Source organism: Nomia melanderi, chromosome 8 (assembly GCF_051020985.1).
Source record: "Nomia melanderi isolate GNS246 chromosome 8, iyNomMela1, whole genome shotgun sequence".
Taxonomy (NCBI): domain Eukaryota; kingdom Metazoa; phylum Arthropoda; class Insecta; order Hymenoptera; family Halictidae; genus Nomia; species Nomia melanderi.
The window spans coordinates 10,944,993-10,967,542 of NC_135006.1; the positions used below are offsets into that span (position 1 = coordinate 10,944,993).

General features: G+C 36.6%; 6 protein-coding genes across 16 annotated transcripts; 3 read left to right on the forward strand and 3 right to left on the reverse strand.

Annotated features, from left to right (window-relative positions):
* The first annotated feature begins 114 nt into the window (after positions 1–114).
* Ogg1 (8-oxoguanine DNA glycosylase) lies at positions 115–1,670 on the forward strand. Of its 4 annotated transcripts, none has more exons than XM_031977994.2 (4): positions 115–406; positions 588–682; positions 755–893; positions 955–1,670. In XM_031977994.2, exons 1-4 carry the CDS (start codon positions 309–311, stop codon positions 1,514–1,516), a joined length of 894 nt encoding a protein of 297 aa, XP_031833854.2. In that variant the 5' UTR covers positions 115–308; the 3' UTR covers positions 1,517–1,670. The 4 variants fall into 4 exon arrangements, with proteins under 4 accessions (XP_031833854.2, XP_031833856.2, XP_031833855.2 ...); XM_031977996.2 differs by having other exon boundaries at positions 796–893; XM_031977995.2 differs by having other exon boundaries at positions 588–668.
* LOC116427541 (SPRY domain-containing SOCS box protein 3) lies at positions 1,639–3,361 on the reverse strand. Of its 3 annotated transcripts, none has more exons than XM_031977998.2 (6): positions 3,062–3,361; positions 2,452–2,642; positions 2,155–2,383; positions 2,036–2,079; positions 1,852–1,966; positions 1,639–1,783 (listed from the first exon to the last, which is right to left on the reverse strand). In XM_031977998.2, coding segments are annotated over exons 1-6 (663 nt in total). In that variant the 5' UTR covers positions 3,063–3,361; the 3' UTR covers positions 1,639–1,700. The 3 variants fall into 3 exon arrangements, with proteins under 3 accessions (XP_031833858.1, XP_031833857.1, XP_031833859.1); XM_031977999.2 differs by having other exon boundaries at positions 1,755–1,783; positions 2,151–2,383; positions 3,062–3,352; XM_031977997.2 differs by having other exon boundaries at positions 1,852–2,079; positions 3,062–3,360.
* Positions 3,362–3,410: 49 nt separating this feature from the next.
* On the forward strand, positions 3,411–4,715 carry COX5A (Cytochrome c oxidase subunit 5A). Its single transcript, XM_031978002.2, has 2 exons — positions 3,411–3,748; positions 4,285–4,715. Exons 1-2 carry the CDS (start codon positions 3,541–3,543, stop codon positions 4,533–4,535), a joined length of 459 nt encoding a protein of 152 aa, XP_031833862.1. The 5' UTR covers positions 3,411–3,540; the 3' UTR covers positions 4,536–4,715.
* Positions 4,716–4,809: 94 nt separating this feature from the next.
* ewg (DNA-binding protein Ewg) lies at positions 4,810–15,139 on the reverse strand. 6 transcript variants are annotated; one of them, XR_012999214.1, is made up of 9 exons: positions 14,998–15,139; positions 12,649–12,931; positions 11,059–11,183; positions 10,537–10,962; positions 10,151–10,450; positions 9,578–9,718; positions 9,304–9,451; positions 6,967–7,675; positions 4,810–6,879 (listed from the first exon to the last, which is right to left on the reverse strand). XR_012999214.1 is itself a non-coding variant. In XM_076370160.1 (8 exons), the coding sequence occupies exons 2-8, from the start codon at positions 12,824–12,826 to the stop codon at positions 7,344–7,346; spliced, it is 1,626 nt and encodes a 541-aa protein (XP_076226275.1). In that variant the 5' UTR covers positions 12,827–12,931; positions 14,998–15,139; the 3' UTR covers positions 4,810–7,343. The 6 variants fall into 6 exon arrangements, 5 of the variants coding, with proteins under 5 accessions (XP_076226275.1, XP_076226277.1, XP_076226272.1 ...); XM_076370160.1 differs by having other exon boundaries at positions 4,810–7,675; positions 12,673–12,931; XM_076370162.1 differs by having other exon boundaries at positions 4,810–7,675; positions 10,253–10,450.
* Coq7 (ubiquinone biosynthesis protein COQ7, mitochondrial) lies at positions 15,119–17,159 on the forward strand. The gene is made up of 3 exons (XM_031977988.2): positions 15,119–15,293; positions 16,406–16,569; positions 16,647–17,159. Exons 2-3 carry the CDS (start codon positions 16,413–16,415, stop codon positions 17,075–17,077), a joined length of 588 nt encoding a protein of 195 aa, XP_031833848.1. The 5' UTR covers positions 15,119–15,293; positions 16,406–16,412; the 3' UTR covers positions 17,078–17,159.
* shf (WNT inhibitory factor 1) lies at positions 15,458–21,413 on the reverse strand. Its single transcript, XM_076370165.1, has 6 exons — positions 20,627–21,413; positions 19,165–19,407; positions 18,710–18,853; positions 17,180–17,332; positions 16,192–16,287; positions 15,458–16,112 (listed from the first exon to the last, which is right to left on the reverse strand). The coding sequence occupies exons 1-6, from the start codon at positions 20,778–20,780 to the stop codon at positions 15,886–15,888; spliced, it is 1,017 nt and encodes a 338-aa protein (XP_076226280.1). The 5' UTR covers positions 20,781–21,413; the 3' UTR covers positions 15,458–15,885.
* Positions 21,414–22,550: the final 1,137 nt, after the last annotated feature.

Genomic DNA, 22,550 nt, shown 5'->3' on the forward strand with positions numbered 1-22,550 from the left:
GGAAATTTAGTTATATTAAAGTTCTGTGAGGAATATTAAAGATTTCTTTCATTACTTTCCCCTTAATTCCTTTTCAATTCAAATTCTCATTTAAATTTCTCGCGTTAACTGACGTCAGAGACTGCTATGAAACAGAATTCTGAGAAAGCGCGGTTTATTGCAGTCTTATGTCGTGTTGAAGAATTACTGATTATTTCTAAGTCATTCGTTACTCTACGTTTCAGATTTTTACTGCAAACTGTTAGTACTGCCTCTTAAAAGTGGATAGCAAATATTGTTTAAGTATTTTAAGACGATTGCATCTAAAAATGAACGAAGGTGCAATAGAGACACAGCAGGGAAAGATCATTTGTCCGCGGGAAGAATTGGATTTGGGAATCACTTTAAACGGAGGGCAGAGTTTTAGGTAAATTGTTAAAAATTTTGTAATTATTTTGTCTATCTAACATAACCAATATTCGTGAAACACCTGTAGCTTTTCGGTGATATTTTTCATAGAAGTTTTAGAATTTTCCTAATTGTCTGCTGATAGATGTATACATTATTTTACTCATAAGTATCAAATAATGAAATACAATATATTTTAGATGGTCTGCTGAGAATAATGGATACAGAGGCGTATTTAATGGATGTGTTTGGACTCTCGTGCAGAATGACACACACTTATCGTATGTTGTTCAAGGTCCACTGAAAGATTCCATAAATTATAATGATATTTTATCGCAGTACTTCAGATTAGATGTATCATTGTTAGAGCTTTGCAAAGAATGGAGTGCAATTGATGAACATTTCCAGAAATCATTGGACAAAACGAATGGTGTTAGGATATTAAAACAAGAAGTTGTGGAAAATGTTTTCTCCTTTATATGTAGTTCAAATAACAATATACAAAGGTTTGTCTAATACATTATCTTAATTTAATGCAATGTAAATAAAAGTATGTAATCTTTCTAGGATATCAACAATGGTAGAAAAACTGTGCTTCTTATTTGGTGAGAAAATCTGTTCAATTGAGGGTAGGGATTATTATAATTTTCCATCTATTGAGGCATTAGCAAAGGGAAGTATCGAACAAAAATTGAAAGAAGAGAAGTTTGGGTACCGTTCAAAATATATAGCACATACTGCAAAACGTTTGATGGAACTTGGTGGCAAAGAATGGCTTTTAGGTTTACATAAAGATAACAATGTATCTTATAATGAAGCTATGGAAAAATTAATTATTCTTCCAGGGATTGGACCAAAGGTTGCAGACTGTATATGTTTAATGTCCTTAGGTCATTTAGAAGCTGTTCCAGTAGACACCCACATAAAACAAATTGCTGTAACAACTTATTTAGTCCATTTACAGCAACAGAAACAAATTAGTAATCAACAAGTAAGCAATTATTTACGTAATTTATGGGGCCCTTTTGCTGGTTGGGCACAAGCTGTAGTATTTTGTGCAAAAATCAACAAACCTCAATCTAAAATTCCTCCAAGGAAAAAATCTAAAAGAAAAAGTCTGTGTAATTAAAAAATACTTATGCATATTATTGTAAATAATAAAATATATGCATATACTATTTTGTGTAAAAATCGAAGAACTTTATTGTAACAGTAATAGTTAAATATCTTCATTTTAAATATAGACAATAAGTTTACAATTAAAATATATAAAATATAGCACTTTTGAATGTGAGATGTTCTACATCTTGTGTTTAGTTAAGCTTAAAGTAATCATCAAAAGTTGTGTAGTCCATGAGAGGGTTTAGGTTGTCATCATCATCATCATCACTATCATCTAAGAAGAAACATACAGTATTATCTATGAACATGAATAATTCTTTACATAGTATCATACCTCCTTACCTAAATCTGCTTTTAATATATCCGCAAAAATGTTCTCAAAAAGATAGCAAAGTCCAGGGAACATTTTTAATAAATACTCTCTTTGGGATGATTTTAATGCTGTCAAACATTCCATCTGCAAAGATACAGGTGTAGAACTACAATGGGACAATCTCATTTTACTTTGTGCAGCCGTAGAACACACCATAGGGTATAACATTGTGTCCTTTAATCCAGTGAAAGCAATACCTAGAATATATTGCTATAATTATCATGAATGTAGTATATTAGCTAATAATAAAACATCATAAAATACTTACATACCGAGAGATTTTCTATTGTGGAAAAATTCTAAAGTACCATTCCATGTATTTAAATGTACTCCAACTAAGCTATCTTGATCAAAACAACATCCATATTTGCGTTTTTTACCATCATATTGTATATATCCACGATAGGAAAAGCCAAAAGACTCTTGATCAAGTCCAAGGAATGAACAAAAATCATTCTTCCTACTGTTCATATCTACTTTATCTGTGCCGACACCAATCATCTGAAAATATTACATAAAAATATCTTTCATACATTGCAAAACACATTAAATATATATTAAATGCTTACAATATCTGTTCCATAAGTAGGGGTCAGTATTTTAAGTTCCCAATAATGATGTCTCCCTTTTTCCAACAATTTAGTACCTCTAACTGCTGATGTACCATTACTAAATATGCCATGAAACTGAACACTTAAGTTTTGTTCAAATAAAGTAATAGAAGTTGTAGCATATTCTTTGTCCCATTCCCATTCATGCACTGTACATAAACAAAAATTACAATTTCTTAGAACATTTGGAACATCTATTTCATACAAATTGCACCAACCATATTGTAATACAATAATATTTTATTTATGATTGTTGGAAGTGGATATCGATGTTATTTTTCAGAGAAGATAGAAAAATGTTAAATAACACGACGCAATTGTTACCATCATCCTTTTCGTAATAACAAACCCCTAATTGACAGTCACAGAACCAAAAGTAATACGATGATCCGGAAAAATGATGTTGTTCGAAACTAATAACTGTACATAATCATAAGATATTTCCACTGTTTCACAGCAACTTTTCCACGATCACTTGTAACTTAACGTTGCTCTTCGATTTATATAAAATACTTATGACTATTTAGCCTGGTGATAACAGTTATCAACCGCAAATTTGAATACTTACTAATTAGAGGTTTATCACCGACTTCACTAAAATCGTTCAATATACTGTTTCATTGAATGCAACTTATAAACATTTAGAAAGAAATAGCATTTTTATTAACGATACATTATTCCATTGCAAGTATAAGTCTATCGCAAGTATTTAAAAGCCCCGGGAATAAAACGAAAATTCTTTTTCCTATTAATGATTTTGAAAAATAAATAATTAAATGTTTCTATTTCGTTTAAAAAAATATGATCTAATCTTTAGTTTAAACATTTCGTTAAATTTACCGTAGAGGAATGAAAATTGGGATGTTTAAAAATAGGCGCGAAGGAAACACTGCATGTGTGCTTTTAGACGTTTTAGATTGGCAAGAGTGTGTCATTTCGAGTCGATGCTCTGGACGAATTTCCGTCTTTTACTGGGTTTACGCAATCGACAACGATCGTTCTCTTTCCGTCGAATTTGTCGAATTTTTCAATAAAACAAAACGCAAAATGCTGCGTTTCATGGGAGGACGCATACACTCTATCGTAAGGAATTCAATAGTGCCACGCAGTACGGCTGTCGGAGTCCAGAACGCCCGTTCTTCGCACGATGGCCCAGAAGAATCCGAAGAGTCTTTCAATAAAAGATATCAAGAATACCTTTCACGTCCAGATCTTGATAGTTGGGAAATCCGACAAGTTATGAATTCTTTAGCAGGTCAGTAATCGTATGCTCGCGTTATGTATTGTATAAAAAGTTGAATGGAATTTGCAAAGATGTTCATTAAACCTCAGTTCATACTTTACTTTAGTTCATTTAAATTCAACAGTACTGTTCCAATTTCAAAACACTCATTTATTTTTTCCCAAGTACCTTAAAGACATTTTAAATATATTTTATATTTTTCTTAAATGTTCTCTGTCGACTGTACCCAATAGAATAAAAAATTGTGTCAAATTGATCTGTCCAGTTTTGAGAATTTCAGTTGTATAAAACTAAACTTGATAGAAAATAAAAAAAATGTAATACTTAAAATATCTACAGGTTCTAATACTCAGAACCATGAACATGTGTTGTATAGAAAGAAAAATAAATTTGACCAAGTATGAAGTAACATTTTTTACATCTATGAACAAACCTCTTAATAAGGTTGTCTTTAGAAGTATTTCTCAATTGGCTAATTTATTAATTTTTCTGAGGTTATTTGTTAGGTGTATTAGCATATAATTGTAATTCTTTTTATACTTTTTTAGGAATGGATCTTGTTCCTGACCCAGTAATTATCAATACAGCGCTAAGGGCATGCAGACGACTGAATGATTATGCCCTTGCAGTTAGGTTCTTAGAACTTGTAAAAGACAAATGTGGTGATCAACTTAATAAAATCTATCCTTACATTTTGCAAGAAATCAGGCCTACCTTGGATGAATTAGGCGTGAACACTCCAGAAGAACTTGGTTATGATAAACCTGAATTAGCACTTGAATCAGTTGATGATATGTAAGGATAAATACCTCTATGTAATTGTATATTTAAACATAAAGTTAGTATTCGTGTATAGAAAAATGCCTTTCATTGGATCTTTCATGAAGGAAAACAGGAATAATCCTTGATTCGAGAGAAAAAGGTACTTTTATACATACCTGTTATTAAAAGCTGAATTCAATAAATGATCATTATCTTATGTAATGCCTCTTCCATACACAAAGCACACTGATCATTCAGTGAGGAAAAAATGTATAAAAATCACATATGCTTGTGCAACATTTATAAACACGTTTAGAATTAACAAAACAAAATGATATGTATGCATTATATTTTAATAGCAACGTCCATTGGTTCTTTGAGTTGCTTCTAAACTCTTAATATTTTTCAATTTACCAGTTTTTGTCCTTTTTACATCAAAAGTAACCAAAGCGGAAAGGTGACACAACGACGACATATGTACAAGTTGCATTTGTAAGATACACAGCGATAAAGTCATGTACATGTACATCTATAATTATCTAAAATGGTATTACACTTCTTGTTCTCCTTTCAAACGACATTCAACTTAATTTACGTTCTGTGTGCTTTGTTACAAACATGAACAAAAAAAAATATAACATGTCCTTACATTGGAATATTAATATATTACATTCTTTTTGCACATAATGGCCGCGGTTTTAAAAAAGAAAACAATATAACAATTAATAATCTAGTTCTCGTGATTTGTTCTACTGATAATTATTAAATTTGACTACTTTTTTCTATAATGATATAAAAACCTTTTTTATTTTTTGGTATCGTTCATACTTGGTATTGGGGGCAGTTTGTTGTTTCAATGTTACGACTCTGCTCCTGATTTGAGCCTTCGAATATAAAACAGCACGTTACACACCTACAGGAACTTCATTCACGATATAGACACGCGTACCGATAAACATTAATTAAGTAAGTATCACAAACTCATTATTAGAATCAATTGAAAAGTAAATATGTCGTACATGTATATATAATCCACGCGAGTTAGTATGTAAAGATACTAAAAAGTGTAAAAAAAAAAGAAAAAAGAAAAAAATATGTATGTAAGATTATTGGGCGAAATCAAAATTCATTCTGACATAGTCAATCACGCATCCCTAGCGAAACCGGAAACCGCAACATTGAAACAAGATTGCACAGAAAAAATAACGCTTCTCCTAACTTTAGGTACAGTATAAAAGTGAGTTGGCATTTAAATGCATGGAAACGTTTCGATTCTTCCTTTTCTTTTCCTCGTTGATAACAAAAATAAATACATTCTCCTTTCTTTATCTGGAAATCAATATAAAGAACAATACATGATTCCTCGTATTTCAAACTCTGCATCATTGTTAAGAGAAAAACGGAATGGAAAGACTTAGTCTCCGTTTGCGAGAATTATATAGTGTTCTTTACAGATAGAAGTAATTATTTAAGAAAATGTATGCATCAATGCGATAAAATTAATCACGTTTCATGGGTGTGCATCAAGACTTCAAATCCATACATCTTATTTTCAAAAACGAAAAATCAAAGAAAAATTATAATCTTATAGCCTATTTGTACCCGTCAGAAATGCTTAAATTTTTTTTTTCTTTAGATTTACCGCTACTATCGGTGTATATTAATATGTACTGTTACACGTCGTTACCGTCGGAAAAATGATTTAATTTCTCTTCTCTCTATATCTCAATTTATCAGAAAAATAGGCTACATGCGTTTCTCTCAAAACTAACTTTACAGCCGAATTTCTTTTTCAACCTAAAACATTCAGACCAAAAATTCTGATGTCGCGAAATTCGATTACTTGTCACGTTAAAAAATGAGAAGTTACTTCACGGTGTGACGCACCTTTCATTAAATACTTCTGAAATTGTGAATAGAACGAAGGAGCATCATCTTGTCCGTAGTGATATCCACACTGAATTGCATTACGTTTACAAGTATCAACTCGCTCAAAAAAAGCCCCATGGGATTATCAATTTGACATAATTAAATTATATATATATATACATATATCTCTTTCTCTCTCTTTCTCTCTGTCTCCCTTTCTCTCTCTTTCTTTTTCTCTCTGTGTATATATATATATATATAGATTCTTTGTATTCGTTCCTCTGGTAAAATAATTTAACACAAATCTTAAATTTCTTTGGTATATCGATATCGCTCTTCTGGACACGACACTAAAGACTAGACGAACGTGTTTCTCGCTGGGTCCGTGATCGCTAGAACTGGAAGATGGTAAACAATAATATCCGGTCCGCCGGACACCGTCGCTACAATGAAACCGTCGAGGATCTCCGCGGAGACTCGACGGTTTCGCATTCGTCGAGCGCGATTAGCCCCTAAAAATTAGTACTATCTTCGAGAAGTCGAATTACAAGTGAATACTCTAAGTGTCTACAATGAATCTTGAATACAAATATGATTACATCCAAGTCCGATGAGTCGAACATTCAGTCATCCTCGCTCCCAGACAGATTCGCTACTCCCGTTCGCTGTTTTCAACAGCCACGATGACACACTACACAATGATTCAGAAAAGACACAATCACCTGCCTTAATATTAATAACACGTATCTAATACTCTCACTCTTTCTTTCTCTTTTTCTTTCTTTCTCTCTCGCTCTCACTTTCGCTCTATCTCTTTACTGTTTTGTTTTGTTTTTTATCTTTACTTCAACACCACTAATGTTCACCTGTGTCGCATTTTGGTGTCAACATAAAAGCTTCTGGTTCTTCTATTGTTCTCGTCTTTTTGAGTTCTTGTGTTTCTTTTTTTTTCTTTTTATTAACTATGTAAAACGTTTTATTCTGGACTAGAGACGGTTTGTTGTTGCTGACTATCCTCATCCTTCACTACTTCAGCTTGCATAGCTTTGGTGAGGACATTGGCATCCTTCAACGATATCACTTGTAGAACTTGATGTTCACCGGCTGCGTTTATCATTGTCATCGGATGGCCCTGTATAGTGACGGCTTCGATACTAGTTTCTCCGTTCCCCGGCTCAACTTTCGGTACTTGGACCATCGGCGTAACTACCTGCATTGTGCCGTCACTTTGTATATTGGCGACCATTGTCTGATACATACTAGCGGATACCGGTACCGTTATTACACCCGACACCGAGACAGGATAGCCTGAAACAGAGAAACAACTGTCCTGTGTTCCGCCCTGTGACCAGGCATTGTTCTGTATAGCAAACTGGGAAATTTAGTAAAGAGAAGTAGACCCACACGAGAAGCGAAAACAAAAATCGCGCGTCATTCGCGGAGTTTCATATTGGAAATCTTTATTCGAAGAATGCACTGTTACATCTTCTGTGCGTCTCGTCATCCGGTACTTGTGCTACCAATGCTACCAGTTTACGATACAGCTACATACGAATTGTCTACAACTTAAATACATTTATCAATCGAAACGTTCAACGTTAAAGTTGAGAAAAATAAATTAAATGTTCTATATTAACAGGGTGTGCTAAAAGGAAAATGCGTACATATGTACTTACGGTACGTACACGTTTAATTGTTAAATTTTGAAAAGTGAAACGTTTTGATTGTACATCAGTTTATTCATTTCTTTTGCCAGTTTTCTTTTCCTGACACACCCTTTTAACACGTATTATTAATGCGCAAAAATATATTAACATACCTACGCTCGCGAAAACATAAGGCATTAATAAAGAAGCAACAGATGTTTAAGCCATTTTACGAAATCCTTAACCGACAAGTTGCGAAACCGTTTTATAAGTACGAACTCAATATTTAATGGCACGTTCTTTTATTTGAGATAAGTTAAAGACGACAATCGCGAAAGAGTAGCTTAAACAAAAGCCGCTGACTACAACTATAAAATAATAAAACATCAACAAAAAATACTCTATGTACAGCAGTTTTATTTCTCTTTGTTCTTTTTTTTTTAAATTAAAGTAAATCACCAATCTTCAGTAGTAACGGTAAATGGTGTTTGTAGAACGGGGACAGGTTCTGTCGTGTTCGTGAAGTGATATTTTCTTTTTATTTTTCGTTAAATAAAAAAATCTTAAGAATCCATGTGAACAAATAGATTTGACCGTTACGTTCACGATTTACAGATTTCAGAATGTCACGACATTTCTCTGATCATTTACTTCCAGAGGAGTACGAACTGTACATGTAACATTTCGATGTACAAGTATATCGTATCTGAATGAAATCAATTCGATCTTTAAAAAATTATCTACATACATATACACATTTCATTTACCTTTGACTCTTTCATAATCGAGCATCTTCTATTGGGGATATAAAAAGAAAAGGAGCATCTCGGAAAGAGAATAGTCTGAGACGTATACGATCCGTATAAAAATGACACGGCGTTGAGAGCGATCTACGTTTCATAAACGACTTCCTTTGCATTTTATGCAACGTTTGAACGTGTCTTGTAAAAAAAGAATCGATATTTTCCGTACATTTTGAACGCTCCTCTGAAGATAATGCTAAATTGTGGGGGGGTACCATGGATTCTTAAAAAATGAAATTAAAATAAAGCTGTGCATAGCTCCTCGAGTGTGAAGTTGTCGTATTATGTACAGTACCAAAAAAAAGATTAAACTAATTCGACATTCTACTCTCGTTGTACAAAGTAGTAGAACAGTAGGTAGTTTCTTGAATGGAGCGTAGCAGACAGCATGCAAAACAACAAAGGATCCTGGGCCAGTAAAAACGAATTCACTGCTCAAGTAGCTCCTGGCCGGCGACGGTGCAGAGCCTATAGAAAACTGTTTTACCGTGTCCGTCTTCTCCTGTGAGAATGATCTGACCGTCTTGGCCTAATGTCGCTTCTGTAACACTGTTCAGGTCGACAGCGACGCTAGTACCCTCCGCGCTACCTGCTACTTCGGCGAGAGCTTGAACTTCCCCTTGACTCGTATGAATCTACACACGGGAAATATATAATTTTACAATTTTTGCTTATGAGAAGTTTCATTGAAGACTATTAAACACTTATGGTCACGGATAGAAATGTAAACATCTGTATCCGATCACAATCTGACAACTTACGGTAGCAACCCCTTGCACTTGAGCTGTTGTACCATCCGGTAACGTGATTATTGGGTTATTAGGATCCACTTGGATGATAGAAACAGTACCATCGGGGTTCGTTATCGTTTGCAAAACTGCCGTTGGATACTGAGTCGTCATCTAAAGCGAGAAAGATATTATTAATGATAAGAACCATGGGTTGTTTCAATTAAATATTTAATAAATAAGATTTGCTAAACATGAATGACAAAAGAAAGTATAAAAACGATACGAGAAGTAACTATATGAAAAGTATATGATTTTGTATGTGTAAGGATAGTAAAAATAAAAGACAGATCAAACTCAAATAAGGGAAACCAAACACACGAATATAAATACGAGTTATGTTCAAAGGAATACGTTCCGATTTCTAATTCTTTTCTACATAGAAATTTGAAGAAGCGTTATGATCATATAGCTCCGTGTCAAGAATCAATTTTTTTAAAATAGCCTAAAGACAAATAAATTTCTTTTTAATTTGCCAGCTATCGAACATATCGCTTCATTCAATTTCTCTTTTTTCTCATTTTGGTACACTCTACCCACTCCCACCTGAGTGGCAGTGGCAAGAGCTGTGGGAGACGCGGCAATGATTTGTGCTGGCGAAGAGTTTCCCTTAGATGAATCCGTGCTGCTCAGGCGAACAACTCCCACCGTCTGTTGTTGTTGTGACTGTCCACCTTGCCCCTGAGTGGACGAATGTGATGGGTGCGACGAGGAATGAGGAGCCGACTGTTGTATTAATACATTTGACTTATCATCCTCTTCACTGAATGCAGGTAGAAGATCTTCTCTTCCGTGAAATTTATAACAGTTTATTACAATTTGCCTTAACGCGTGAGTCCAAGAAATCTGAAAATTGTTATAAAAAGGAAATTTATAGATACAAATCAGATGTTTTCTTGTAAAATAAATAAAAAATGAAACCATTCGCAAACCTTTTGTTTCTCATCCTCAGATCTTGCATCCATACGAACGTTTGCCCATGGTAGTTCTTTTGGCCACCAAGGTGGTCGTGTACTATCCCTACCCCAGCCAGGTTTACCCCTACCCGTGGAATACTTCAGCATCAAGGGGATAAACGCCCTGAGCTGAGCTTGTGTCATTTTCTCGACAGGTGTAGGTATGCCATCTATTATAAGAGGTGGTAATTCGTATAAGGATGGGTCATCTTGTACTGGAGGTGGAGCTTGTTGTGCGAGTGCACTTTCAAGTTCTTCCATTATAACATTCTTTAAATTTTTTACTACATCTTCTAATGGTTTCGCCCCAAATACTTTATAACTACTGTTTGGCTTTCCGGGTGTAGCTACTAATACTACTGCCTGTTGTCCAACTCGCGTTGCAAATTCATCTATTGTTTGCTGTAAGACACACGCGTAAAATATATATGATATACAGTAAAAGGTAACAGATTATGAATAGGTAAATCAGCTCAAATGATGAGAATGCCTACTTACTCTGAGTTTTCTCAGAAGTCTGTTTTGTTGTCTCTTCCTAATGCTGGGATTTGTTTCAAAACTATGAGGTCGTTTCCTCTTTTTCGCAGACACAATGGCGGCGGCTGCGGCTACGCCAACAGGGCCTAAATGTGCGAATTATTAATTATATGTTTTCCAATTTTAGAATCCCACACCAAATTAGATGTCAGTAGAATGTAACAATTAATACAGAAAAAAGTTATTTAACAATCAAGACCTGCTTTTTCTATTAAAGCGAATATTCGCGTACATTCTGCTGACATGAAAATACAGTTGTAGTACATTCAAACACATAAGAGATGCGAAAGCAGTAATGATATGAAACGTGCTTAGTATCCAAGAATATACATATATGTAAAGGCTAATCCAGACTAAGAGACAATTGATTGTGAACACGTGTCCGCGAACCATCTGTGTATGTTGTGACTGCAAATAAATTTTTGGTGTGTATTTTGTATTTTGTTGTAATGAAAAACAGAAGACATTAATATGATCTGGGCAAACGACCTTGTTTATAGACAGCCTACATGTATACAAAGCATCTTAGTCTGGAATAGCTTTTATATATGGTACATTGTACTCAACTGAAAGCTCCAATTTTCATTTATGAAACTGCTAAAAAGTATAATCTTAGATACTGTTTTGAATAAAGTGAAAATGAATGTTTATAAATTATTATATTTTTCCATAATATTTACAGATCATAAGACACAGCAAACATACATTTGCTAGATAAATAAAGGAACAGAATTTTGGATGGTGAACTAAATCTAACATCAAGAGGCTATAATGAATGTTAAAGAACACACAAAAGAACACAATATTAAATAAAATAATGCAAATGATAATCACATACAAATATTGCAAATATAAGAACAGTGTTTCCATATGAATAAAATAATAAAAATGTAAGCAAATAATACAGCACACAAACAATGTAAAATGCATTCAACAACAGTGTTTTTGCAGTATGCTTCTATTTTAAATTATTGCTTTAAAGAACAAAATTAGTATGATAAGGAAAAATAAATTCATGCTGCACTGTCAATGACATAAATATAAAAAAAAAGTAACAGATGTCTGCATAGTTATAAATGCAAAATTATATATAAAAAATAAAAAACAGTAATAATACTAGAGCTCGAAGAAAGATTCTTGTCTTCTATCATTTTTTCAAATCATCAATAATTACCAGATTTGATGTATCATTGGCAGGCAGTATCCACTTTTGCATCTTTCCATTAACCACAATTTAATGACATCAATTTTAAAGATTCTTTTATCTCTCTAATAGCTCCAATAAGTACATTCTACAGAACTTTATGTGAAAGAAATTGCAACTACATTATGGAGATTAACAAAAAACAAATTACTAATCAAATACTTGATTGTATTAATGATTTCACAAACATAATTTATACATGTTTCCAGTAAACTCTCCCTTCTTAGTTTAAATGAATCAATCATTTAACATCATTGGTGCACCCTGCATGTTACTCTTTACTTGCAAATGAAAATAATTAGAACATAAATAACTCAAAAGGTGAAAAGCAAAAAAATGGAAATCACCATTAGCGTGTTTGATTTGCCAACCTGCAGCTGCTAGCTGGGCCGTCACGTCATCATCCATGGCAGCTGAGAGAAGGTCACCCTCCTCGTACGTTTCGGATCCACTACTTGGCTCATCATCTTCATCATCTGAGATTCTGTCCATTGTGCCAGACTCTGCAGTGGGCAGAGATACCATTTTCCTATCTTCGTCGCCCGTGTTGTCCACAGATATATTGCAGTGCCCCGTCAAAGCAGGTGTTGGCCCTTGATAATTTAAATTTCTTTTCTACATCACCTTCACCTATATAAAAATATCCAAGTTTTTATTAAAAATAATACATAAAATAGAAAGGCCTTCTGTTTATAAATACATCAATCAATATGCTACTAAAAAAATGTATTTCTAATAAATTTGAACCATATTTTTCTTATTATAACATAAAAGTTTTTTGAATTTCAATAACATTACAGATTATCTAAATAGATATGCTAATAAAATAACATGTTTATTCCTCATACTTAAATTCCTGGATCATACTTGCAACTTTTTACATCTATCCCATTTAGCATATTATAATATCCTTTTATCTTTATGAAATTAAATAACTCACAGTTAAATCTTTAGTGCAGTTTAAATTGCAAGAAATAATACAAACTGTTCAAAACTTATATATATGAATATTAATGCATGTGATAACAGATACAAGTATGCATGGAATATAGTAAACAAAGCCCGAAGCATACAAGTATACTTCATCTAAACCCTATTAAACAACATAATGCAAATAATTCCCAAATAATATGGTAGTTATGTTCTTAAAAAATATAGTTATCCAAATCTGTTTTATACAAAAAGATTTTACAATCATAAGAATTATGAAACTAAAACAGTGTAATCATGATTTAATGTTAATGTAATTTTAACAAACATTTAGTATAATTAAATTACATCTTTGAAATCTGTTTATCATTACTCATTTACTTTTTTTAAAACACCATTTAAAAATTTCCTAATATGAAGTGATACATTAAGCATGATCTTTCTCAAATTTCCTGCATCATTAAAGGGAATGTTGTGTTATAACTTGGGGATATACCCGCTTCTCTATCCGTATTAAAGCGAAATTTGACTGCAAGAATACTGCGTTACACGGGGGTTGCCCGCAGTTGAAATGCGAAAAACAATATTTGAATAATGACTATCAAAACAGAAGTTCACGGTAATGTATCGATATAGAGAAGAAAAACATTGGAAACATACTGAACGTCACGGGAAAAGCGTGGAAGATAATCGTCCAGAACGATAGTAGACTTTTTGAAAAAGCAACAACACCGTAGTCCACTTGGATACGTTTCCCGCGCGTCGCGGTCGGGAGGCTCGCACGCGTCCTCGTGCGTGAGACGCACGCGGGAGGGAAAGGAGACTCTTGAGAACTTGCAGCATAAGAAGAAGACAAAACGTGATCGTGAACGACGTCGTAGGCGGCGTGATCGTGATCGACGATGGATGGAATAGCGACACCAGTGAACCGCAAAGGCGGATGGATGTTGAACTCCGCATGACGACGGGAGCACACGAAGAAAGAGAATCTAACAGTAGAAAGAGTTGACAAACGACTCTAGCTTAAGGAGGCCGGTAAAGAGCGTGGCTTGGCAAAGCGTGACGAGACAGAAGAGAGAGAGGATGCGCCAAGCCGCGCACACGGCGCGTTTATTCGGCGATACGTTTGGGGGGGCAATGAAAATGCGCAGGGCACACGCAAAAGAGACCACCTCCGGGGCCGCAAAGCTCATGACCGCGGTGGTACCGCGGTTGAGCCATGGAGCAGGCCCAGTGAAAATCGCGAGTTGCGTACGCACCTTGTGTGTCCCTCTGAGTGGTCACCCGATCAGGGAGGGCTCAGGGTTTCGCGTCTGCGGGGAGGCCGCCGTCGGCTACGCTCTCTCACCACGCCCTACGCTCGCGTCTCGCGGTCATCTCGCCGCCTGTGTCAAAGCACCCGCTCTCACCCGCACACCACTGCCACCGTGAGCCTGTTAGCCACGCGACCACGTTCGATCTCACCGGGCGTAAATCGCGTGCAGGTCGCGCCACGCCGCAACACACACAACAGCCGCCATAGACACCATCGCCAGTTTCGTGCGACCGAGCGACCGTCGCCGTATCGATCGGCTACGCGGCCCTCCATCTCCACCACAAACAAACGCGGCAGCGAGGCGGCCATTTTGAGCGAGCCTGCGCGGTGCACTCCAAGCAGACGATGCGAAATTGCCCTTATTTCGCGACCGAGCGACGCCCGCGCATCGCTCGGCCCCTCAAGCCACGCTTATCCGCTAATAACGCGCGGATACGTTTTCACCACTCACCGATTTCCCGTGAGAATCCGCGAAAATGTACCAGCGACCACGGAAACACGAACACCATATACATGTATACGGGTCTGGAATAACGTGATTGGCCGCCGCGTCCGGGGTACGCGTTATGGCGTCCGCTCGATCTACGCTTTCATTGGAGCCTGAAACACGTGACTCCTATTCCACAACGGTCCTGGAACGATGTTGCCGAGTTTCAGTCTAACCTAAACTCTTTGCCTGAAACCTGACCGTGGTCGAGCCGAGTCCCGCATGTTGTTTTGACATCTCACTCCGATCTACGTCGCTGGGTATGAAATCTGCATCTCACTTTCGTGTTGTATGACAGGACCGTGGTTATCGTTTAGTGGAATGTTGTTTCTCTCTTTTGTTAATGGGGCGTCGTTGTAAATCGTATCGAAAATTGGAACTCGAAATGCGAAGATGTGAAATGACAATATTAGAACAAAATTCATAAGGGAGAAAATACGTTTTATTTTTTTTTTACAATCATTATAATAAATCTAACAATATAAAAGTATATTATTAAAAATAATATTTAATAGTATAAAATGTTGTAAAGCAGCTTTACATATCACATCTGGGGTGGGGTAAATTACTAACTATACACGTTAGCTAAAGTGGTATTTACCAATTGGATTTAGAAATATTTCTTGAGAATTAATTCTCTTTGTTAAAATAATACTTTGTTGTAGTATTTTAGGTATACATTGCTTCGAGTAGCAGACTCGTTAAAATACATGCGAGGTTCAAAGAATGTTATGTTTTATATAAATGCAGTCTATATAATATTCAAAGATTTATAATGGCTAGTAATAAATCTCACTGTGTTGATCCAATTGGTTATAAACATAATACCACAATGGAAAAGTGTGTCTACTTTCAAGCCCATGGCTTATTCTTATTACACAATTTTCCAAACCATCCAGGTTCACACAAACATGTATTATCGGGTTGACAAGTTCCATTCCTGCAAGCTCTTGTGCAAGCAGAACGTTGCGGAGATCTTCTACCAATTTCACAATGGTCACCTTTGAAACCTGCAGGACATCTGCAGATATTGTTACCTTTACATTTACCTCCATTCAAACAGGGTATTACGCACTTTGCTAAAGACAAGGAAGAATATAATTGCTTATTAAACAACATTTAAATCTGGAACATTATCAATAGATTTTTGCTACTTACAGAATTCACAATGTAATCCAAAATACCCTTTAGGACATTCACAGGTGTCCTTCTGTACACATTTTCCACCATTCAAACATTTCTCTGCACAGATACCTAGAATTTGTAATATTCTAGTAAAGATACAATAAGCACACATTAATAATTAAAAGTTTTAAACAAAAAAGTTCTTTTCAAATTAACTATATCAGTAGTTTCTCTTTAAAATTTATAGAAAAAAAATGCTACACTTAAGGCAGCTCGGAGTTCGTTTTATCAGCACATCTGCAGCTTCAAGGGCAACTAAGGCAAACAAACTGTTAGATTCAATTATAAGAGTAGATCATGCTGGAGAATTAGGAGCTGATAGAATATATGCTGGACAGATGGCTGTTTTAGGTATACATTAACTATAAAGATTATGAGGATAAACACATTCCTTTAAGCATAAATTTTGAATAATTTATGTAAGATAGGCAGGACTCCAGTTGGTCCAACTATCCAACATATGTGGGATCAAGAAAAAAGGCATCGACAAAAATTTGAAGATTTAATTAGAAAATATCGTGTGAGACCCACCGTTTTGACACCTGTTTGGAATGTTGCTGGTTTTGTTTTGGGTGCTGGTACAGCACTTATGGGAGAAAAAGCAGCTATGGCTTGCACAGTGGCCGTAGAAACAGTGATCACAGAACATTACAATGATCAATTACGTACTTTAATGGATAGTGGTGAAAAAGTGGATGAAGAATTGTTAGATACCATAAAACAGTTCAGAGATGAAGAACAAGAACACCATGACACAGGTATAAATCATGGAGCGGAACAAGCACCATTCTACCAAGCATTAACAAATGTGATTAAGTTCGGCTGTAAGACAGCCATATCAATATCTAAAGTAGTATAATCTATTATAGTAGTTTATTTATAATTTTTCATCCGTATGTAGAATTTAATAAATAAAAAAAAACGATCTTGTTTTATATATACTATATTGGCTTTTGAATACCTCCTTCACAATATGGTCCCTGAAATCCTGGTGGACAGGAACAGATGCCAGGAGCTGTACAATTACCACCATTCATACAATTTGGATAACACAATGCCTTTTTACAATGGGGAGGTCCTAAGTAACCATCAGGACACGGCCCAGGATTAGGTTCTGCAATAAACACATTTGTATATTTGTAGATCAGAGTAGAAAACTGTTTGAGATGAGTATATGTGACTATTAATGTATTGTAACAATAGTGCATAGTTCCATGCATGCTAAGTATAAAGAAGGAAGGCAAGATGGGATTAATATTTATAGGAATACCGCCACCTTCCTGTATCTATGAAAACTAAAAAATTGCTTGAAGTTTGTGTAACAACAATATTTTAGTTAGTTTGCAACATTGTTTAATCTTCTTTAACAGATAAGCTAATTTTCGATACTTAAATTTTTAAGAAATTAAACTACTATTACTCAACTAATTTTAATACATTCAGAGCAAGATGGAGACATTTTCATAAACTGTAGGAAAATTGAACTTTAACACTAACCATACCGGCACTTTTCCTACCGTGGCTAACCAAATAACTGGCTACAAAATAGAGATAAACAAAGTAGATGATAAATTTTTTTTAGTGGAAACAGAAACAAAAGGAATTGATATGAAACTAAATGAACAAAAGAAAACGCAGAATTTTAAATCCGGTCATTTCACCGGTTTCCGGTACGGTTAGTGTTAAGCAGACCAACGAGAAATACTACAACTAGAATTGTTTATAGATATATTACCAATAAGTATAATGTTCTAACGTAATTTTCCCTTAGTGCCTCCATCTTGCCTCCATCACCCTTAGATCTCATGCACTCTATTAGCGATGCCATGCAAACGTGGTCAATCAATATCTCATTGATCCTCATCTTTGCGCGACAGGCAGCAGACCACAGTTTATCGCGAGGAAACACAGGAGGCATTCAATGATTATTTTCCGCAACGCCCACTCGAATTCTCAAGTAGATAAGCGTAAATTGCATTCACCGACCGTCGTTTAAGGAACGTCTCGGCCACTTAAGATACCTTTATTAATGCGTATATTTTGGGATTCTTATAGACAGAATAGCTGTGTGTTCATATGGTCGAAAAAGTCAATTAGGCAATTATTAGAGATGAAACAAAGTGTAATTGTAAGCAGGTTCAAGTCTGGCTGGACAGCTTTACGAGTATGTGGAACAAAAGAAGTAATATCTTTACTTCTTTTTTTTTTTTTTTTTGAAGTAGACAAAGATAGTTTTGAATCTTGGTTAAGTGTAATTGAATCTTTTACGAGTACTTTAACTATAAAAAAATAGTAAATTCGAACGTGATCGCAACGTATGAAACAAATAATAATATAGAAATTTCTATCGAAACAGTCAGAAACGTATAGTGTACAATTTCGATTACTCTTCACTGTGACATGCAGCAAATCAGGCGATGAATTATTGCAGATACAGAACTGTATGTGTGAGTGGAGAGATGGTGATCGTGGGCGCGATTGACGCACTCACCGCGCACGGTGCATTCTTTTCTCAGGTTAAGACGAAGGGGTGTTCCGTTTAAAGGTTTCCCCTTGCGTGTCTCGATCATCAGACCAATACCCAGTTGCGCTATACCCGAGTTATTGCCGGAACAGGGCAACATCACGCTGAATTCTGTGACGGAAATTCATTTATCATCTTCATCAGCATTTATAACAAACCGCAACGTTGCAGGCATCCTCGTAGTTTGAGGATTCTCGGTTTGTTCGTTTTGTAATCGAAGTTTCACTTAATCGAAGTTCTACCCTTTACTTTAACTTTTAATCTAAGTGATTCGAAAAGACAATCATTTTTCTACGTGTTTACTATTTATCAGTATTATCCAGTAAATGAGACGTGTAATATATTTTCACGAGAAACACTGTAAAGATCCTTGCAACGTTGCTTCCCTGTTACGTAACACCGAGAGAAATTGAAATCATTACCCTTCGGTCTCTTGGGAACTCTTCCTTGTGTTTTGATTGTGATAGACGGGGTTTTGAGGATCGACTCGTCGAAGGATTTCAACCGGTAAAAGTTGTAGTAATATTTCTTTACGCCGGACTTCCATGTGAAGTTCACGTAAGTTACCTCGCTCGGGATGATCGGCAGTTTACTCTCGAATTCGGGGTCCAGCAGATACGGCAACACCCTGCCCTCGGTGATCGCGAATATTTCCATTTCAAGCCCTAAATGTGACAGAATGATACTTCACATAATAGACGTTTCGTATGACATGCATATGAATTCAAATTTATCGCAACAATATTAACTGCGAAAAGTCTGTTTGCCAGAACATACCGGAATCTTTTAAAATTACTGATGACTTGCGTCAAGACGGTTCAGCATTACAATTCATTCAAATAATATAATTCGAATCTCAATGAGATATTCCAATGGGCACAAGAAGTAAATATAACAATTGTTATATCATTGAATATCATTGAATGTGATTATCAAAATATCATTAAATATGACACCGGTTTGAAAAATAAAACTAAAGAATAATTGATCTGTTAGTTAACTTTCAAATAAACATTTCGCGAGATTAAACATCAATTAAAACTTTCCAAGCGTTGACAGACACTATCCCCAATGATAGAAGTCATTGCACGGGGTGGTGGTCGCATGAACTCCGGTCAATTCGTAACTGCAATTGTTAGCAAACAGTTAACCGGAGTTGACACATCAGTTACATATAATACTAAAAACCGCAACGCGAGTAAGTCACTACAAATCAGTTTCCACCTACTTACAGTGCAATCTACCGTACGAAACACGTCTACGTTAACACGTTTGCTACCAGCGTTTATTCGACGGTCTCAATTATAATATTTCCTGGAATCCAATAAATCTTCTAAACAAAATATTAGAAAAATGAAACTAAAACGAGTCACCGAGTTCCTGCATATAATGTAGCTTATAATTTCCAATAACAATATTGATACGATTAATTTCGTTTTCATTATGTAAAATACAGGATTACGTCCGTCACAAATATGTGACGTTGGTAACGTCTTAATCTACGCAATGAAACATCTTACGGTACAATGATTTATCAAGAAAACAACAGTCGAACTGCACAAGCAACGAATGACATTAACCAGTTCGACAGTTCTCTAGATTAACACTAGAACTACCAGATGGGTCAGAATGACCCATTCCTAAATTCTCCTTCCACGATTATTTAAAAAACAATAGATCTCTCTAAGAAATTCCCAAAGAAATTGTTTCACTAACACGCGAACGAAGTTTTAAGTGATCGAAGTCTCGATAGGTGCACTCTTGGTTTCTACAGGAAAATTTGAAAAAGTCAACTCGACCGGCTGGTAGTTCTATTGTTAACGGGACGTTTCTCAAGGGTCCCCTGAAACCGCGGGAAGGTTTTTCGTCACCGAGTCCACTCACCGCTGAACATTTTAATCTGTTGCTGGTCGATCCAGAGAGAGATGTCACCGGACGGTTTGTGCCCATTGCCGGACCGATGGTGATGCCTCGCGGCCGCCGTGTCCAGGAGCAGAGCGATCGCCGCCGAGGCCAGGGCGGCTGCGGCCCACTGCATAATTAATGACGTGCCGCCAGGTGTTGCACGGTTTATGACTAGCCCCCCTTTGTGGCCTACGTGAGCAGGTCTATCTATCTTTCTCTCGCGACCACGGGCCCAGGCGCTGCCTCGGCTGGTCTGTTGCTTGTTGCGTGCCCTCTCTTTTTCTTTTTTTTTCCGTACGCTCTGGACGTGGATGGAAAGAGAGAGGGAGGAGAAAGAAAGAGAGAGAGAGAGAGAGAGAGAGAGAAAGTAGTGACCGGGAGACGAAGAGAGAGAAAGAGAGAGAACAGATAGACAAACAGAGAAACGAAGAAAGAGAAGTCAGAGGAACACGCCGCGATTCGACGCGTGAAATTCGGGATTTCACGGCAAGAAGCTCGAGCCGAACGGGCACGTTCTCACGCACGCAATCTAACGAGCTGACACAACCAAGAGAGAAGGGGGAGAGAAGTCGAGTCGAGCCGGTGCCTCAGTGGGGATCGACTCGCGATCGAACGGGAACCGACCGACCGGTTGACCGACGACCAATTCCTCCCGTTCGCTCTGTCGATAATACAGCCGCCACCGGATCCGGGAGACGTGAACGAGACGAACGTACACACGTGCGTACGGGCCGCGTCGCTGCGGCAAACTGACTGACTAACTGACTGACTCAATGAGAAAAGGTCTGCAGCAGCAGCAGCAGCAGCAGCCAGCAGCAGCAGCAGCAGCAGCGGCAGCGGCGGCGGCAGCACGTCTTCTTGCTCGTGAGACTGTGAGCGAGATCTCTATCTTCTTAAGGGGTCCCGATACGGTTAGGGATAAGGGTGCGTGCACAACGATCCGAGGTGTCGATACCCACTTGGTCCCCTTGATTCTTGCTGGATCGATCGTTCTTTTGCCACCGTGGCTTTCACTTATTTTCTTCTTTGTCCTCATTAATTGTGCTTTTCCCACTTCGACTCGTTTCGGCTGTGTTCCGGACAGATTCTGGGATGCGATTGTGTCCAGTAGCGGTGCTCGCGAGCCTAATGGGCTGGATTACAACGGAACTTGCGAGCTGATTGTTATTAACCGTTAACGTATTATAGAATAGATTTTGCGTTCCTGGTTGATTAGTCGTCGATAATGCGATTTGAAATGGAAAGAATGATACGATAAGAATTGTAAGAACGTAGTATGTTTTTAACGCTAGAACTACCGAGTGTTTAAACACTTTCGAAAATGTCGTTATGAAAACTACGAACGTGGGTTTATTAAGATTTGAGTCGGTTTAAATTTCAGCTTATTAGTTAACCCTTTGCACTCGAGAGGTGACTCTCAGTTACCACTTGATTTGACACAGTGAAACTATAGAACGTGATATTTAATGTTAAACTTTGTATAATGCCTCGATACGTGAAACATTGGAATAAAACAGCTTTGTTCCTCAATGTACCGGTGATTTCTCTTCGAGTTAGTCTCAAAGAACATCGTCTTCGCCTCGTAAAGAAATGTTGAATATTTCTAGTAGTAAACGTCCGAGTGCAAAGGGTTAATCAGCTTCTTCAGTAATTTCTCAAAGAGATATTCGTCTCTTCGGTAATCTCAAAAGAAACCAAGGAGTGGGTCATTTTGACCCACTCGGTAGTTCCAGTGTTGAAAGTAATTAGAAATAATTGTAGAGGAAGGTTCAATCGATTCAATTAGAACTATTTTAGACGATCGTTGTTTATAGAACACGTTGCTTCGGCGCGATTATCTCCGAGAAAAAGATTTGCTGAGAATTACCATCGATCTGAATGTAATTGGCGCGCGCGCGCGTAC

Coding starts and splice junctions, on each gene's coding strand:
- Ogg1 (XM_031977993.2), top strand. CDS start 309: ATGAACGAAGGTGCAATAGAGACACAGCAGGGAAAGATCATTTGTCCG. Junction 407..587: donor AACGGAGGGCAGAGTTTTAG/GTAAATTGTTAA, acceptor AATATATTTTAG/ATGGTCTGCTGAGAATAATG. Junction 894..954: donor TCAAATAACAATATACAAAG/GTTTGTCTAATA, acceptor TAATCTTTCTAG/GATATCAACAATGGTAGAAA.
- LOC116427541 (XM_031977997.2), bottom strand. Junction 2,384..2,451: donor CTACTTATGGAACAGATATT/GTAAGCATTTAA, acceptor TAATATTTTCAG/ATGATTGGTGTCGGCACAGA. Junction 2,080..2,154: donor CCACAATAGAAAATCTCTCG/GTATGTAAGTAT, acceptor AATATATTCTAG/GTATTGCTTTCACTGGATTA.
- COX5A (XM_031978002.2), top strand. CDS start 3,541: ATGCTGCGTTTCATGGGAGGACGCATACACTCTATCGTAAGGAATTCA. Junction 3,749..4,284: donor AGTTATGAATTCTTTAGCAG/GTCAGTAATCGT, acceptor ATACTTTTTTAG/GAATGGATCTTGTTCCTGAC.
- ewg (XM_076370157.1), bottom strand. CDS start 12,826: ATGGTATCTCTGCCCACTGCAGAGTCTGGCACAATGGACAGAATCTCA. Junction 10,963..11,058: donor GACTTCTGAGAAAACTCAGA/GTAAGTAGGCAT, acceptor TGTGTCTTACAG/CAAACAATAGATGAATTTGC. Junction 9,452..9,577: donor AAGTGCAAGGGGTTGCTACC/GTAAGTTGTCAG, acceptor TCCCGTGTGTAG/ATTCATACGAGTCAAGGGGA.
- Coq7 (XM_031977988.2), top strand. CDS start 16,413: ATGCTACACTTAAGGCAGCTCGGAGTTCGTTTTATCAGCACATCTGCA. Junction 16,570..16,646: donor TGGACAGATGGCTGTTTTAG/GTATACATTAAC, acceptor TATGTAAGATAG/GCAGGACTCCAGTTGGTCCA.
- shf (XM_076370165.1), bottom strand. CDS start 20,780: ATGCAGTGGGCCGCAGCCGCCCTGGCCTCGGCGGCGATCGCTCTGCTC. Junction 19,408..20,626: donor ACAGATTAAAATGTTCAGCG/GTGAGTGGACTC, acceptor TGTCACATTTAG/GGCTTGAAATGGAAATATTC. Junction 17,333..18,709: donor AAAAGAATGCACCGTGCGCG/GTGAGTGCGTCA, acceptor TGTTTATTGCAG/AACCTAATCCTGGGCCGTGT.